General features: G+C 37.0%; 1 protein-coding gene across 1 annotated transcript; it reads right to left on the bottom strand.

The window, feature by feature from the left end:
- Nucleotides 1-394: 394 nt before the first annotated feature.
- Nucleotides 395-14,982, bottom strand: LOC102200096 (integrin alpha-M-like). Its single transcript, XM_005754540.1, has 30 exons — nt 14,892-14,982; nt 13,446-13,548; nt 13,160-13,263; nt 12,939-13,009; nt 12,739-12,853; nt 11,599-11,726; nt 11,303-11,448; nt 10,849-10,999; nt 10,114-10,261; nt 9,368-9,441; nt 9,129-9,246; nt 8,259-8,425; nt 8,004-8,150; nt 7,686-7,895; nt 7,444-7,577; nt 7,075-7,217; nt 6,810-6,964; nt 6,560-6,685; nt 6,115-6,188; nt 5,898-6,039; nt 5,710-5,808; nt 5,536-5,615; nt 5,370-5,456; nt 5,216-5,285; nt 5,018-5,116; nt 4,828-4,908; nt 4,601-4,711; nt 1,291-1,401; nt 1,107-1,217; nt 395-926 (listed from the first exon to the last, which is right to left on the bottom strand). Exons 1-30 carry the CDS (start codon nt 14,926-14,928, stop codon nt 837-839), a joined length of 3,432 nt encoding a protein of 1,143 aa, XP_005754597.1. The 5' UTR covers nt 14,929-14,982; the 3' UTR covers nt 395-836.
- Between the last annotated feature and the right edge of the window lie 1,867 nt (nt 14,983-16,849).

The following is a 16,849-nucleotide window of genomic DNA, read 5'->3' on the forward strand; positions in this document are numbered from 1 at the left end:
CACAAAACACAAGCCATAAGCGCTACACCATTTTTTGTATATCCAATGATGACCATTAACACATCCCTGAAATTCTAGTGTAATTTCATTTAAGCAATTTTAAGCTAAAAGGATTAAAAGGTTTCCTTCTTGCTTTCGCCTTGGTTCTCACTCAGCTGTAACGAAGACATTCTTAAGCACTTCCAAAGGACTTTACATTTAAATCAATTGGACTGGATTATGTTGTATAATGATAATTTGATTTATAAATAAACAAGTTAAACAAGTATATGCTTATTCTATAAACTACACTGCTGTTATATTCTGGCTACATACTGCAAATACTAAACACTGACATATGAAAGAAATGTCTTTTTTCATATAAATTAAAAACACAAAGTTGAAAAGTTGTATATGCTGTCATTTATTCCTGAATCAAGTAAGTCAAATGTCACATGGTTAGTTTTTTTTTTGAAGAAACCAAAGGGTTTTTAGCTATATACCGGATTTCATGCATTTTACAGTACACATGGCATGAAATTTATTTTTACATGCAATGAATTTTAAACAATCACTGTACAATGTTTGCAAAATGTTTATCTCAAAAAGATTCATTGTAGAGCAAAAAAGTAAAGTCACTTTGAAAAGACAAAACTTCCATAATACTTCAGAGTACTTCAGAGTAAGTGAGGGATGGAGTGATTTCAGACACAGCTGTTTGTGTTTAGCGTATCAAACGTGGTAGCACTGACATTTATACGCACAATATTCATTCCTAAAAATATCAGGAGGGTATATTCACAGATATTCATCCTATTAATTTAGTTTACACCTACAACTAAAAAACGTGAGCTTTGTTATTCTGCTGTTGCATCAGTCCCTGGACCTGGAACATCTGCTGGATTTTCATTTATCATCTGTTTGTATTTGCTCTTGAAAAATCCAGCCTAGGAATGCAAGGGAAAAAATCAAGCAATCGTGAATTTCAGTGGCAGTAAAAATTAAAATAAATAACCAAGCTACATAAATGAATATTGTAACCTCTAAATTATTTTTTAACTGGAAATCTTCACTAAAATGTTTTAAACCTTTGTAATTATTGAAAAAGTGTAAGAAGAGTCTTTCACCTTGTACAGGCCAGCAGTGAGTAAAGCCAGAAAAGCCAACCCTCCCAGACATCCTCCAATAATTTCTTTGGTGAAATTTGGCTCAGGATACACTTCTACCACAACTTCAATCTGAGAGAAAACAGGATGTCGATGCCAAAGAAGCTCTTAATAACTCAAACAATAGACAAGAATGTGTACTCACCTTACGAACAGGAGGGTTGTCAGAACCTGTTGAAAAGTAGATGTATTGGTTTTTGTCGTACTCGAGACTGACTGTGCTGGTTAAGAGGAATTTGGCAGATTGAAGTCCAATCTAAGAAAAAAAATAGAATGAGCTGGCCATAAATTAGATTATTTTATTTACCAAGTTACTCATACATATACAGGAACAATGTGTGTTCACCTCTCACCTCTGTGGACAGTCTTTATCCTTCAAGCTCGGGTCTGCTACCAGAGACTGTCATGATCCTGGGTCTGCTGACCCAGCGTTTTGTGTTTAGTTTATGTAGCCTTCAGGTTTCCTAAGTTCATCGTTTTCATGCCTAGGTGTTTCTAGTTATTTTCCCCTCGTGTTTCCACTATGTTAAGTCTCCCCTGCTTTCATGTATTTTATGTCTGTGGCGTATGTTGTCAGTTCAGGTTGTCATGTTTATATCTCACTGTGTTTCCTGTCTTATTGTGAAGAGGTCTGGTGTGTCTGTGTTCATCGTGTTCAGTTTTACTCTCCCAGTGTCACGTCGTTATGTTCATGTGTGTCAGCTGGTTCCCCATGTGTTGCCACTTTCCTGATTATCCTCCTGTGTCTATTTAGTCCGTGTGCCTTCAGTCATTCGTTGTCAGGTCGTCTGTTGTATTTCACCCATTGTACTGCCCATCCATGTCTCATTTCCAGGTACCCATGTCAGTTCGTTTATGGTTAAGGTTTTTCATGTTTTGTTATTAGTTCACCCAGTTTAGGTTTTTGTTTAGTTGGCTACTATGCCCTTTTATTTTGTACCCTTATTGTTAGTCTCAATAAACGGCTTGTTTTGTTAACCCATACCACGTTTTGGTCTGCGTTTGAGTCCTCCTCTGCAACACATACGGTCTGCCCCAGCCAGACCGTGACAGTGACGTGGGAGCTTGAGGGTCCTGCTGGTCCCTTTGCTGTTCCGAGAACTGCTTTCTTCTGCACAGATATTTCCTGGGATCGGCTGGAGCCATTCACCTAGCTTGGGGGTCACTGTAACAAGTGCTCCAATTACCACTGGGACCACTGTTACCTTCACCCTCCACATCTTCTCAAGCTCTTCTCTGAGTCCTTGGTACTTCTCCAGGTTCTCAAGTTCCTTCTTCCTAATGTTGCTGTCATTTGGTATCACTACGTCTATCACTACAGCCGTCTTCCTCTGCTTGTCCAGAGGAAGACAGCTGTCTTGTTGGTTAGCCATCACCATTTTGTCTGTCTGTATGTGGAAGTCCCACAGGATCTTTGCTCGGTCATTCTTGACCACCCTAGGGGGGTGTCTCCTATTTTGACCTCGTGATATCCAGCCCATACTTGACACAGATGTTTCTGTATACCAGTGTTTCCCAAACTTCTTTTGCTAGGCACGCCAAGTCCAGCCTCAGGATGGTGGATCTGGGCTGAAACCCTTCATGCATGGTCAGGCGCTTTCTCGTCTTGATATCAGTGGCTTCTCCTCCTTTGGCAAGATTATTCCCCTAGTAGGGTAGCCAGTGTTGGGGAGTAACAGAATAGATGTACCGGCATTACGAATTTAAAATACAAAATATGAGTAACTGTATTCTGTTACAGTTACCGTTTAGATGGGTGAAAATTAGAATGCCATTGTTACCATCGGACTACACCACTCAAATCTGAATGAGCTTCAAATTAGGGATGAGTTTAAAAAATAGATATCCAGATTCAAATCAGTCTTGGTTTTAATAAGCCAATATCGATTCATTAAATCCTGAATTGATTTTTAAATATAAATGTATTTTGCCAGAAACATCCGAATCTCAGGTTAACGCTCACGAAACTATTTCAACAACAGCCAAACAGCGAAAAAAGCAAATGAGAGCAGGTAAACAGATTCCGCAAAAAGATATAAACACAAAGAGCGGATCGTTAACCCGACAGCACATACATGTACACGCTGCGGGTGCTGAAAGCCGACACCTCACAAATTCTGAAGCTGTAGGTTTCGTCATTCTGTGCCCAATAGTGCATATCCTTGGTAGATCCCCCACTTGATGGCAACTTGTGCGATGGGGTTGAAGTTAGCTTCTAGTGTTGTACGCCACTTTCCCATTCAGTTCATGATGAAGGCTCCTAGAGTCCTGTTGATCTTTTACAGTTCTAGACATTCCAGGATCCAGGTGTGGGGCATCGAGTCATAGGCCTTCTTGTAATCAATCCAGGCAGCACACAGGTTGGTCACCCTAGTGTTGCAGTATTGGCTGACTGCTCTGTCTACCAGTAGCTAGTGTTTTGCGCCTCTGGTATTCTTGCCAATTCCCTTCTGTGCCCTGCTCATGTATTGAGCAATGTGCCTGTTCATTTTAGCCAGACAATAGCTTCCATGTGGTACTGAGGGTGGTTATTGGCTGGTAGTTGGATGTGACTGGAATCTCTGGGAACTCTTTCAATACTGTTGGAAAACCATTTCAGGTGACTACATCACAAAGCTCATCGAGAGAATGTCAAGAGTATGCAAAGCAGTAATCAAAGCAAAGGGTGGCTGTTTTAAAGAATCTAAAATATATGTTTTGAGTTATTTCAAACATTTTTTCTACATAATTCCATATGTGTTCATTCATAGTTTTGAAGTGTGTCCAAACATAGTGCTAGGAAAGTACCTGCAGCGGGTCAGAGAAGTCCAGAGGGGTGAGCTGAACGGTAAGAACAACGGTAAGCTATCAACACCTACACCCTGCCCATGATCAGGTACCCTGCTGGAATAATAAGCTTGCCAAAGGAGGAGATAGAAGTCATTTAGATCAAGATGAGGAAGCTCCTGACCTTGCATGCATCCTGCGGCTGTATGTTAAGTGCAAGAAAGGAGGCCGGGGACTGGTGAGTGTCAGAACCACATTCCAGGATGAGACAAAGAACATCCATGAATGCATAATGAAAGTGGCCCCAACCAACCGCTGACATCAGCAACATCAGAAAGAAGGAACATGAGAAGCTGGAGAAGTACCAAGGGCTCAGAGAAGAGCTTGAGAAGATGCGGAGGGTGAAGGTAACAGTGGTAATCAGAGCACTAGATGCAGTGACTCCCAAGCTAGGCAAGAGGCTCCAGAAGATTCCAGGAACAACATCTGAGATCTCTGCCCAGAAGAGCGCAGTCCTATGAACAGCAAGGATACTGCACAGGACCCTCAAGCTCCCAGGCCTATGGTAGAGGACAGTCGCTTGAAGGATAGACCGCCCGCAGGGGCGAGAGGGGAATTTTTTTTATATACAGTGTATATATACATATATATATTAATGAAACATGAAACACAAATTTCCCTTCAACTACCTGCTCTATCCATCCTGAACTGAGGTTGGCAGATATTTCATATGTCCTCTTCATCCGTCTTTCCAGGAATGTGTTGCACTTGAACACTCTGCACCTGGCTACAGAGCAGTCCTGAGGGTGAGTTAAAGAAGACTGAATGGAACACTTGTCTTGACCCAGTGCAATTTGAATTTTAAAATCTACTGTGAATTTACATTTCAGTAGCTAATGTGCAGAGGTGTACTTACAACTACTTTATTTGTCAGTATTTGAGGAACAACATTTTTGAAAGGTGGTTCTTCATCATTTCCTCTCTGACAGTCTGTGATCTGGAATACAATTAAGTGCCAGTGTGATTGGTCCTCACATACATCTGTCCCACAGCTAAGCTTGAGCCATTTTGGGGTCAGCAGCTAAATCTTCTGGAATATAAATTACCTGTAGATTGCTCAAATCCACCCAAATGTCTTTTTCACCAAGCTTCACTGGAACCCTGATCACCACAGTGAAATTAAGCGCTCTGATATCATTTGTAATCTAAACAAGAAAAGAAAATAATTACAAGCTTTATAGCTAGGTTTATATCACACAATACATTTTAAAAAAATAAAAATCTATGGAGAAGGTATATTTCACCGTGACTGACTGTTGAACTGGTTTCTGCGAACTATTCATCCCAAATGTGAAATTGTTGTAACTGAGGGAGCTAAACAGATATATTTTTAAGGTTAAATACAAAGAAAAACAATTAGATAGATAGATAGATAGATTTAAATAGAACAGCACATACTTTTCAAATGTCATGAAAATGCTGTATTTCACATCAATCCATTTCTTTTTGTAAAGTTCACTTGTAGTGGCATGCTCCTGATTTCCACTGAAAGAAAGAATTGAAAATATTTGTATTGTGTCTGGGATATTGCTTTAATGAGTACATGTACCAAAATGAACAGTACCTGCTGGCATTCACAGTGACAAAGATCTTCTTCTCAAGTAGACTGTTGTTGTCAATTCCATAGGAAACAATGAAGAAAACCTTAATTGAATGAGAGAGATAAGACTGAGTAATAATTTTTGCTAAATTATGCAGAACTTAGGACATAATTTATGTATAAAGAAAACAAACAAACCTTAGTTTTGCTCTTGAAAATTGGCTTGTCAATAGTGCAGTCTGTCCTTCCCCGGGATAAACCATCTTCACTGTCCAAGGGGCTGCACTCAATTCTTCCCTTTATTATAAAATAAAATGACTGCTAGATGGATTGGAAGAGCAGCAGATCAGTGATGAATTGATACAGACTTGATCCTGATACCTTACCTGCTGACTCGTGAACTTCCTGTAGGAGAGTCCAGCTGGGTACGTGAGAATAACATGACTGTTGTAGGAGTTTTCACCTCTGTTCTCCACTGTGACTGTGACATTCAAAAGCTCATCAATGCCCACTTTAACCTCTGAGGATCTGGCAAAGTATAAAGGAGGATGAGAACAAAGGAAAAGGAAAGCAGCCAAGCAAAGTCTTGTAATTCTGCCACACCTGGTGAAGTTGAAATCCACTTTCAGGTTATCAACACACTTGTTGTCATTGCCACAGTTGATCTCAAACCCTAACTGTGGAAGAGAGCATGATGGAAAAAAGTATTTACATGATGTTTTATTTACGGATTGCAATTTGAACATTGTATAGCCAAATCCAATGACCAATTTTTGTGTGCTGCCATTTAGTGGAGGCTTTGTGTTGTTGTTACAGGAAACAAAACAATTTCAGTTAATATTCTTGATCCACTTATGGAAGACATCTTGCTCCTCTGGACGCTCAGGGAAACAATTTAAAGTGTATAATCTAAGACACAAACTATGATTTTAAGGTAAAGAACTATGTAGAGTAGGACTCATTTTTCCAAAAACTGATGCCTATCAGCGTGTAGACAAAAGAATTAGAATTCAGGGTGTGGAGCAAGTTGTTTTGTTAATAGACTTACAGGATGAATGGTTGTTGTTTTAGCCTGTGGGGACAGACTTGGTTTGGGATCTGTGTTGGAAGATAAACCATCAAATGTGAATTTGAGCTCATTGGAAAGCACATTGAGAGAGTCTTCAGGACAGGCCTGCAAGAAGAGGGATGAATGGTTTAGATTCAGTGTTAAAGGACTCTTTGCATTGAAATCGATTGATTGTATTGTATTGTTTATATTTTGTTTTGTTTTTTTTCCAGATATTGTTAGATTTTACCTCAATATAGAATTTTACAGTTGAACACTGTCTGTTTCTTAAGTCTATAGTAAATGATCCAGACTGCTCTTGTTGTTTCCCACTGATGTATGCTCGGTTGTTTGGAGGTTTCCGAGTGGCATCCACTGTTAAAGTATAATGAATCCTTGCTTGAGCTGGAATAAATCACAAATGGATTTCAATGCTATGAATTTATATAAATAAAAAACATTAAGCTGATTGGCAGTGACTTTGTAGTTTAGAAAAGGAGAGGAGAATGATGAACCTGTGTTGACTGTAGACACTCTGCTCATGGTAAAGCAGATTTCAGCTGTGTTCTCGAGTGGTTTTGAGCAGTCAACATTCGTAGTAAGGATTTGCTTTGGGCTGAATGAAACGTCAGTTTTCACGATTACTATGGGCCTTGATCTGGAAAGTAGTAATATACATGTAAACTACTTTTAATTAATAACATACTAACATATGGTATCATTAGTGGTGTTCTCACCAGAATTAGTAACACGATTTCACAAAAGTAAGCACAACACATTTTATAAACCACTACTGCTTAAAGGTTTTTGGTCACTTAATAGTATTTTTAAGATGGCAGAAACATTGCCAACAATAACACATGATTGGACTGTCTTGGACTTACCTCAATAAAACAACTTTGCCCTTTGAGCCCACCGCTAAGTCAGGCAGTCCATCACCACTCTGGTCAAAAGATGACTGACTGATTGACACGCCAAAGAACTTCAGTCCTGACTCGACCTCAGAGCCAGTAATTCTCTGTGTACATGGACATATTTTATCTAATCAAGTTGCAGATTTTGTCAATATTGAGATTACATGATAGATGAGTTTAGACATCATTGTGAGCTCTCTGATGCTGTGCACCTGTGAGTAAGTAGGACTGATTCGTCCTCCTTCACTGTGGAATATGTAGATGCTGCCTTCACCATCATTCTCCAAAGGTGCTCCAACTGCCAAATCCCTGAATCCATCTGAGTTTAGATCAGGCAGCACAGCAAGAGAAGAGCCGAACCTTCCTTTGACAGCTGCACGTCCTCTTAGTACTAATGGATCATCAAAATTACACTCCACAAACTAAAAGGAAGAGAGTTAATATTTTATGATCATTAAGAAAGTTGGCAAATAAACTGATTAATTTAACTGTAGTACATAAAATATTATAAATATTCTAAATATATTTACCGAACCAGTTAATCTGCAAACATAAACTCTTCCCTCTCTATCAGGCTCCATGTACATTGGGGCTGATATGAAGATTAGATCAGTGATGTCATCATTATTTATGTCCATGGTACACACCTCTGCCCCGAAATATTCACCAGTCTGATACTGTGTAAGGAACAAATTATTAAAGAAAAAAACATCAGATACATAAAAATAATACAGGTTTTGATTATAGTTTATTTTTCATGTCCGCCTTATACTGTAAAGCTGTACCTGCCACGGAAACGGCTCAATCGTTTGTTTCATAAAGCTTTGTCTGTTAGCTGTTGAGAACTGTAAACTCCATGTCACAGCAAGCACTGTTCCTCTGTGTTTGAACCTTGGAGCACCAATAACTGTCAGTGAGCCACGCTGGGTTTTAGCAATTGCCATGGAGTAACCTAGAATTTAACAGTCAAGCAGTCAAAGTCATTAGTTAAAAAAATCTAATGTTGCTAACATAGACAAATTGTATAGATTTTTCTAAAGTACCTCTGCAGGGAGCAAAGTTTGAAATTACATATTTCAACAACTGTCTAACATACCAGATTAAAACAAACAAAAAAACTTACTTGTATCCTATAATTCAGCCATCATTTGCAGTAAGAAGCCTTCTATTTCAACATACCCCTTTCTTGCCTTAAGCCTACTGCATGTTACAGATGTCTGCAGACCAAAAGAAGTTTTCACCTGATTTTATTCTGAATCTATTTGTTAAAGTGATTACAGTTTCTATACTCTGAATCACAAAGGAACCCCCAACATACTTACTAGTGAGCATATCCATCCAACCATACATTCATCCATTTGTCTATCATCTTACTATTGAGGGCAGTTTTTGGTCATTTAAACCTAAATTTATTTGTTATTGTTGTCTTTTCTTATTCCAGTCTTCTGGGTTTTCCAGGTTTTTTTATTTATTGTTTTTATTATTTTAATTGTAGCCATTTGTTTCATATTTTATGTTAAGTAACAGACAATCAAAACAATGTGACTGACTTCAGCATTTTGAATATTTTTTTCAGTTTTTATATTTCGTCCAATAATAATAATTACAGCATAGCTATGTTTACAGTTAGTTTGTTGTCAGTGTAATATTCTCACCAAGATAACTGTCAGGCTCCAATGGCATCTCGTATGTTTTCACCCTGTCATACCCAGTTGTAAATTGAGTATAGCCTCCCGTCCACTGGTTGGCACCAACAATAGACATTTGAATTCCCTGCAGTGTAGATAGATATATATTGAATTCATAGAAATTAATTTAAAATCTGAAGTTTGTTTGGCTGCCCTTTTTTGTATATCACTTGACTGTCTGGTTAGTTTAAAGTGGTTTTAATTACCTCAGGCACATAAGCTACATTGAATCCCTCTTGAGCCATTTCCATTCTCAGTGACTCCCCACTGGTTTGAGATCCTGAAACACAAAAATAAACACAAATTTAAAAGACTGTAATAAATTCCGATTTGCTCATTCATGCTATTATTATGGCTTAATGGTATAATTCTAAATAATGACTTGCTGTTTATTGAAAGCGTGTCAGAGTGTATTTTGGTCATTTTACAAATGGACAAAGACAAAATTATCAACTTCAGATGGAAGAATTGCTATAAATTTTAAATACAGTTAGAACCACGAGTTTCTGGACAATGACTCAAGCTGTGCACATTTTCAGCTTTGATTCAAGTTGTTTGAAATAAAGACAATAACCATATTCATAAAAGTAAATAACAACTGAAACAGCAAAAAAAAGCACAGACATGCGTAACAGACATATCTGTAGACATGTAAGAGAGGGGGAAAGACACAGCACCGAAACACTGATGAGAATACTACAGAGAGTATTAAAATTTAATCAGAACTGGAGATCTCAAGTACTAGGGATATCTGAGAAGCCAAAAACAAACAATGGAATAATGAAAACAGAGGATTCCTAATATTATAAATTAATTTATTAATCAGAAACTTCCAAAAATAAAGTAATTTAGAAACAAATCCCACCAGTCACCAAATTCCTTTTTCTCCATTGTAATGCTCTACCAGGCCTTTACTCCAGAAAATGTCAACAAAGCAAGTTTATGTTTGTACCTTCGATAGAGATTTTTTTCTCTAAGTTCTGTCTTATTATTTCAAGTGCGTTGAAGTCCCTAACTTGAAACACGTGTTTGTCTGAGGGAAAAGATGCAATGGTGTCCAGTTCTTGTTTTGCCTCAGGTTTATTAAACGCATCCCCCACCTAGAGGGGAAAACACACACACACACATTGAAGTTATTATATTGTGTGGATTTGTTTCCCTATTAAACCAAAGGGATCCAAGTATATTTGCATTTGCAATGAGTACTGAGTTTGTATACTGTACTTTCATAATTTCCCCAAAATAACAAAATGCTCTTATAGATGCTAACATCTAAATACATTATAATAGCCGTTTTTACATGTCTATCACCCATAGCAATCAGTTTCCTATCAATGTTTGCACTTTTTAAAATGCATAAGAAAATTAGTAAGTAAGTAAGTTTTATTTATATAACACCTTTCAAGATAAAAGTGCTTCACAGAAGCTAAAACCTAAAAATAAAAGTTAACCAAAAGCAAGTTTTAAAATATGAGTTTTTAGCTGTTTTTTAAAAGCGACCACGGAGTCCACAGATCTCAGGCTCAAAGGGAGCTTCACAATCTGGGGGCCACAGTTACAAAAGCTCTGTCGCCTTTTGTTTTCAGCCTCGCATGTTGGACAACCAGCCCTGGTCACATGACCTCAGGGACCTGCTGGGAATGTATAAATTAGGTTAACTTTACAGGCTCAATGAACAGGTACTTACCCCAATAGCAAATCGAACAATTTTTTTACTCTCCGCTAGCTGTGCTGCATATGGTAAGCGATTTGAGTCTTGAGATTCTCCATCAGTTATAACTATCAGCACCTTCTTTGCATTTGATCTGGATCCCCTTTGTGGTGTAAAAACATTTTGGCTGTTGAATGAAGAAAATAGAGTTTCAGTTCATTTTTCATCTTGTTGTCTTAGAGGTTAAGTAAAATAACCTCTTAAATAACAATCATACCCTGCTTTTTAACAGTATTTTCTTCTAACATAACAGGGAATTTAGATTTCAGTTAAATATAGCTCTAAAAGTACAGTTTTTATATCTAATATCTGACTTGCTCCATTAACTGTATAGACATCCACAAACACTAGACTCTTTTGAAAAAAGTTACATCAGTGTTTTGGATAGAAAGATCACACAATAAACATGCAAAATCTTGGCAGCACTTACACAGCGTGTTCGATGGCCTTAGCTGTGTAAGTTCCTCCACGTAGTTGTGTAATTCTATCAATGTTAGATTTCCATGATCCAGATGAGAAAAAATTATTAAAGTAGTAATGGACCTTTGGTGAATAAGAAAACTGGGAAACAGAAAACTGAAGAAAAAACATGCACAAAAAAATAAGTGGAAAGTGGAAATAAGTAGAAAACATAAGAAAAAAAAAACATATTTTATGGAAATTTAAAAAAGCTACATGTACTTGTAATGTCTATGTCTAACTGAGAATAGCAGTGCAGTTCCTCACCTTTGTATCACTTGAGAGAAATGACCCAACGAGGTTTTTCACAAAGGTCTTCATTTTTTGAAAATCTTGATGATTTACACTCCCTGAACCATCCAACAGAAAGGCAATGTCTGTTCCAATCAGGCATTCTGTCAAAGAGATGGGCAAGGAATGCTCTTTTAGTGTTTCTGAACTGCTCTCTGTGCCCTTTTTGTGGAAAAGACTGAATTTCTTGGTATTCTGGAAGAATAATATTAACATCATTGTTTTCACTTTAAATCTCCTTTTCACTTCAGTTATTTGTATTTTTTCAGGAAGCTATAAGAAATCACAAACAAAGAAAAGGAAACATGTCACTCTTAGACTGTCACGGCTGAGCAGCCGGTGTGTTTCAGATGTTAGACAAGACACAAACTTGCCATTGCCAGTGTGTGAATGTGTGTGTGAATGGCTGAATGTAGCGAAAAACGCTTTGGGGTCCTTAGGGACTGAGTAAAGCGCTATACAAATGCAGGCCATTTACCATTTACAAACGCAGAAACCAAGGAGACAATCATAAATAATGGCTGACTTTAACCTCAACTGAAAGCTAAATAGGAATAACACATGAACTATAATCACAAATCTAACATGAGACAAATAAAAAAATATACTCAGAGCGTTGGTTCAGAGACCCAGCCTGTGACACCAGGCCATGGTTGTTTAAGTTGACTAAAACTAAACAAAGAAAAATAGAAAAAAAAAATAAAACTCTTTTTTAATTAACTCAATCAAATTCAAACCAGTAGCATGTAGTTACATTTAATAAAAAAAAACTAAAATGTACAAATTTTGTCCTATTTGCCAACTCAATCAGTCTGCTGAATACAAGCACTCTTCTCTTCTTAAGGGGCGTGGGGGTTCAAACATGTATGGTTTGCAGTTCTTGATGAAGAGACACTGTAATTCTATTATATGTGGCACATGCAATGACAGTAAGTATTGTACTCTGTTTTATGTTGTCTCAACTAAACTCCTCTATGTATCAATCAAAGCTTACATTGCAAATAAAAAAGAAAGTAATTAGATTTTGTTCATTCTGTGACCCCCACTGCCCATGTTGTATGTGTAGGTATGTGTGAAACATAAGTATATTTTCAAATCATATAAGTATGCTGTTACCGTCAATGGAAGAAGGGATTGGAGGTCCAAATCTATTGTACTGGTCTATCTGAAAACACACACCATTGTACATGGTGTAGCTTTTGCAGTCCTTTGGAATAGTTGGACCACATGCCTGAAAAGAAAAAAAAAGGTCAAATTCTGATTAGAGTTAACTGATTATTTTCCTGTGCCAGTGTATTTGCAGTTCGCCAACTCACCACAGTGTTTTGGGTTCCAGGATCACTTTTCATTGTCAAACCAAGAGACATGTTGATTGCAAAATGTGGCTCTGGATTGGAAGCATTCATTAGATGTTAAAACACTCATAAAATACATTTTGTGATCACTAGAAAAAAAAGTTGAATATGATTTAATGCATACTTGAAAAATGCTGTCAGAGTTTCAGGACATTCTGTTGAGACATTAAGAAACGACCTACCTTGAAATTGTATATTTTGGCAGTTTTCTCCAGAGGTGGTACACCTATATATTTTCCCTTTTCTGTTTTGTGAATACTGTTCTAGTGGGGCACTGATGAGCAACCTAACGAGAGAAAACCAAACATAAGATACAAGTTTGGTGGATAAAGTGAAGTGAAAAAGCTCCAATTGTTTTAATAAGGATTACATGATTCAATATTTCTTCGACAAAAAAGCAAAAGTATTAGTGGTAATTATAAACAACTGTAAACCCACATTTAACCTAAAAACCATGCTCTGACTTACTCTGATTGTCTTTGAACCACCTGGTAGCCAAAACCAGCAGCAGAACTCCTAAGGGTCTTCCAAGCCGCAGGATCGATATTGAAACAAAGTGCAGCATTTAAGACTGAGAATTAAAGTAGAAAGAAAAACATTATTGAAGCTGATTATGGAATAATAATGTGATTTTATCAGCACTATCTATAATCACTTATAGAAACAGTATACAGTCTGTGTTAGTTTCGTTGTATTTCTTGAATGCAGCCACAATGTTTCTTTTATGACCACTAGAGAGCACCAAAGTCCAACACTTTAAAGCTCTGAATTTTGTTACTCAGAATAGTTATTGAGTTAAAAAACATTTTTAATATTTTAATTTGGAATCAGTTTTGTGTCTTTGATTGTTGTATTTTAATCCATCAGTCCAAGAGTAAGTGCTGAAACATAAACTTTAAAGAAAAGATATTGTAGTACTTTTTAAAGCTCCAGATATTTATCAGGTACAGCACAGTATCAAAACATATCATTACTATACTGTATAATTTGCTTATTTACAGTATTGAAAAAAGCAGCTAAATAGACAATCACACCTGTGTGCACATACATCCTGCTCTCCTGAACTATGTCAGATTCATCAAGTTATGACACACACACACACCACACACACACACACACACACACACACAAGACAGAAAATGTCTGAGATAAGTAAGGTTTGTATAGCATTTCTATAAATCCCAAAAATAAATTGAAATCAGCAAACTGTGATTACTAACTTTGATATTCAAAAAATACAAAGAGGCAAATATTTTCTCAGATGAAAACCATAAAATTACAATCTAATTTTACATTGCAAATTGAATGTCCTGTACAAGGCTTCCCCCTGAAATGACCGGCCTTATTTTTGCCTTCATTTTTTGGGCATTAGCTTTACACAGCTTTCTGAAATAACCAGTATATCATATAGTGCTTGTTCTCCATAATGTACATGTATTTGAAAAATATACCTCATCATTATTACATGCACTCATTTTTTTTCTTGTCACCATGACTCAGCCATATTAATATGATCATTATTGTCTCAACAATAGTTAAAAACTATCAGTCCGCTTAGAATTTGTTTGATTTTTCATGTTATGTACATTTCTGCTCAATTGTTATACAGACATGAATAAACATGATATTAAACATGTCAGAATAAACTGGACAGATACATATGATGTGACATTAATGTAAAAAGCCTCAGGTTTGGTTTAGCCCTGTATGGGGCTAAACCAAACCTAACAGTACATAACAGTCAGATATGTATGTATAACGATTGCATGGACTTATTACAGTTTTTGAACCTGTTTTAGTTTTATGATTGGAAAAACACAGTTTTCATCAAAATGCCAGTCATAATTTTACTGTTTGCTGACCTTCATAATTAGAAAATAATAGATAAAATCACAACACACAAACTTGTTTTACCTGACAGGAATAGTGTAGCACTAGATATCCAGTCCATTGTGTGAAATGTTACATCTGCTGATAGTGTCAGAGAAGAGTTGAAACCAGAAATACAAAAATGATACAGTGCTTCCTCAAAGATAAGACAGTCATTTAAAGGAATTATTATGTAGGAGGAGTTACATCATTATTTTATGACACTATAGACTGTGGTGGTATTGCTTAAGTCTTATCCAGTGATTCAAGCACTTGATTTTTATAACAACTGAAACGTTTATTAGTTTCTAGGCAACAAAATCAACTCATGTAAATAATAATTAAAGGTTTTACTTGGCTATTTATTATTCTAACTTCAGTTTTTGTTGCCAATAGATTGGTACAGCATCCTCAGTGGTGTGGAGACTGTACTAGTCTGTCATGGTAAACAGAGAGCATGAAAGCAAAGCTCTCGATTTATTGATCAATCTGTGTTTCTAAGATCATCTATCAGCAAATCAATTATTAGTTACTGAAAGATTGTGTTTATGGATGTATACAATGGAAATTCACTTCCTCTGAGATATGGTTGAGGAGATCAGTCATTTGGGAAAGCTGTTGCATCTCCACATCAAAATGGGTGTGAGCAGTGATGAGGGGTCATGGGTGCAAATGTACCTCTACTTTAGACAACGCCCTTTCAGTTCCAGTGTGTTGACCAAACATTCATGGATTACTACTAATGCTTCACAGCATGTCACTGTGACTCAATACTGACTCAAGTCATGCAGTGTAAAAACAACAAAATTATTCAAGGTGAAGAAATGTAATATTCTTCAATGGCCAAAAATATGTCAATGTCCAAAAACGAACTATTTTTTATAACTAGAACATTTACAGGAATTTGTTTTTAATCTTGAATGGATTAAATGTTATCCTGAAAAGAGTGCTTTATTATTTCAAGTATGTTGAGCGTCCTGACTTGGAACACATTTGTCAGAAGAAGATGTCATGGTGTCCATTTCCTGTTTTGAGCATATTTCAGCTGCCGTAGGGCGAGAGGTGGTACACATCACCACTCTGTCATAGGACTAACACAGAGAGACAGACAACCATTTGTACTCACAAGTAACAGTAGTAGTAGTAATATAACAAAAATATAGCTAGATGACATGGTCTCATTCAAAACAATAATCTGTTGAACACAATTTAATCATGGGAAAATTTTCCAGGTAATTAAATCAAGTTAACAAAGGTTTTGTTAATTCACAGAAAATGTTCACTTTTTGTTCTTACTTTTTTCTCTAGACCCCTTGTATTTGATTACTGTTATTTAGTATGAATAGTTTTTGAATCGTATTAACTCATTGCTGTTTTAATACTGAAAAGTGGGCTTGTTTCTATTCTATTAGTTTTTTTGATTTCCCCGAGTGTGAGTTTTTCTGTTTTCTCTAATATCTTCTTCAGTATATCATATCATGTTTATATTATGTTATGTTGTTTGATGTTTTCTTCTTGTGCCCTTGTGCCTCCATTCTCCATTTTCTGTGTGTGTGTGTGTGTGTGTGTGTGTGTGTGTGTGTGTGTGTGTGTGTGTGTGTGTGTGTGCGCGCGTTGGCCTATGTTCCTTCAGGATCACATACCTGGTGGCAATCACACACTCGCTCTGATGAGTTTGTTTGGGCAGCTTTGAAAGGATGCAGCAGTGCATCAGCTTATGATGGCTTGGTGCCTTGAAAGCAGCTAGTGAAGTGCTACTCCTACTTTGGTTATTGTTTGGATTTGTTGTAAAGTTATGTTCACCAGTCTGTCCATGTGCACAGGATTTGGAAATTGCAAGCTGTTGAGTGGTGTGTGACTCTGGTGTGGACTCTGGGATAATATTGACATGAGTCTGGGTCTAAGCAAAAGCCCCGTGGAGACTGGTCCTTCCAACTGCTTTCAACTCTTTGAGTCCTGTCTCTAAATAGGTCTTGCTGATATTTGCAGGTTGTGTGTGTGTG

Source organism: Pundamilia nyererei, unplaced genomic scaffold, assembly GCF_000239375.1.
Source record: "Pundamilia nyererei isolate P.nyererei 1_Seehausen unplaced genomic scaffold, PunNye1.0 scaffold00588, whole genome shotgun sequence".
NCBI lineage: Eukaryota > Metazoa > Chordata > Actinopteri > Cichliformes > Cichlidae > Pundamilia > Pundamilia nyererei.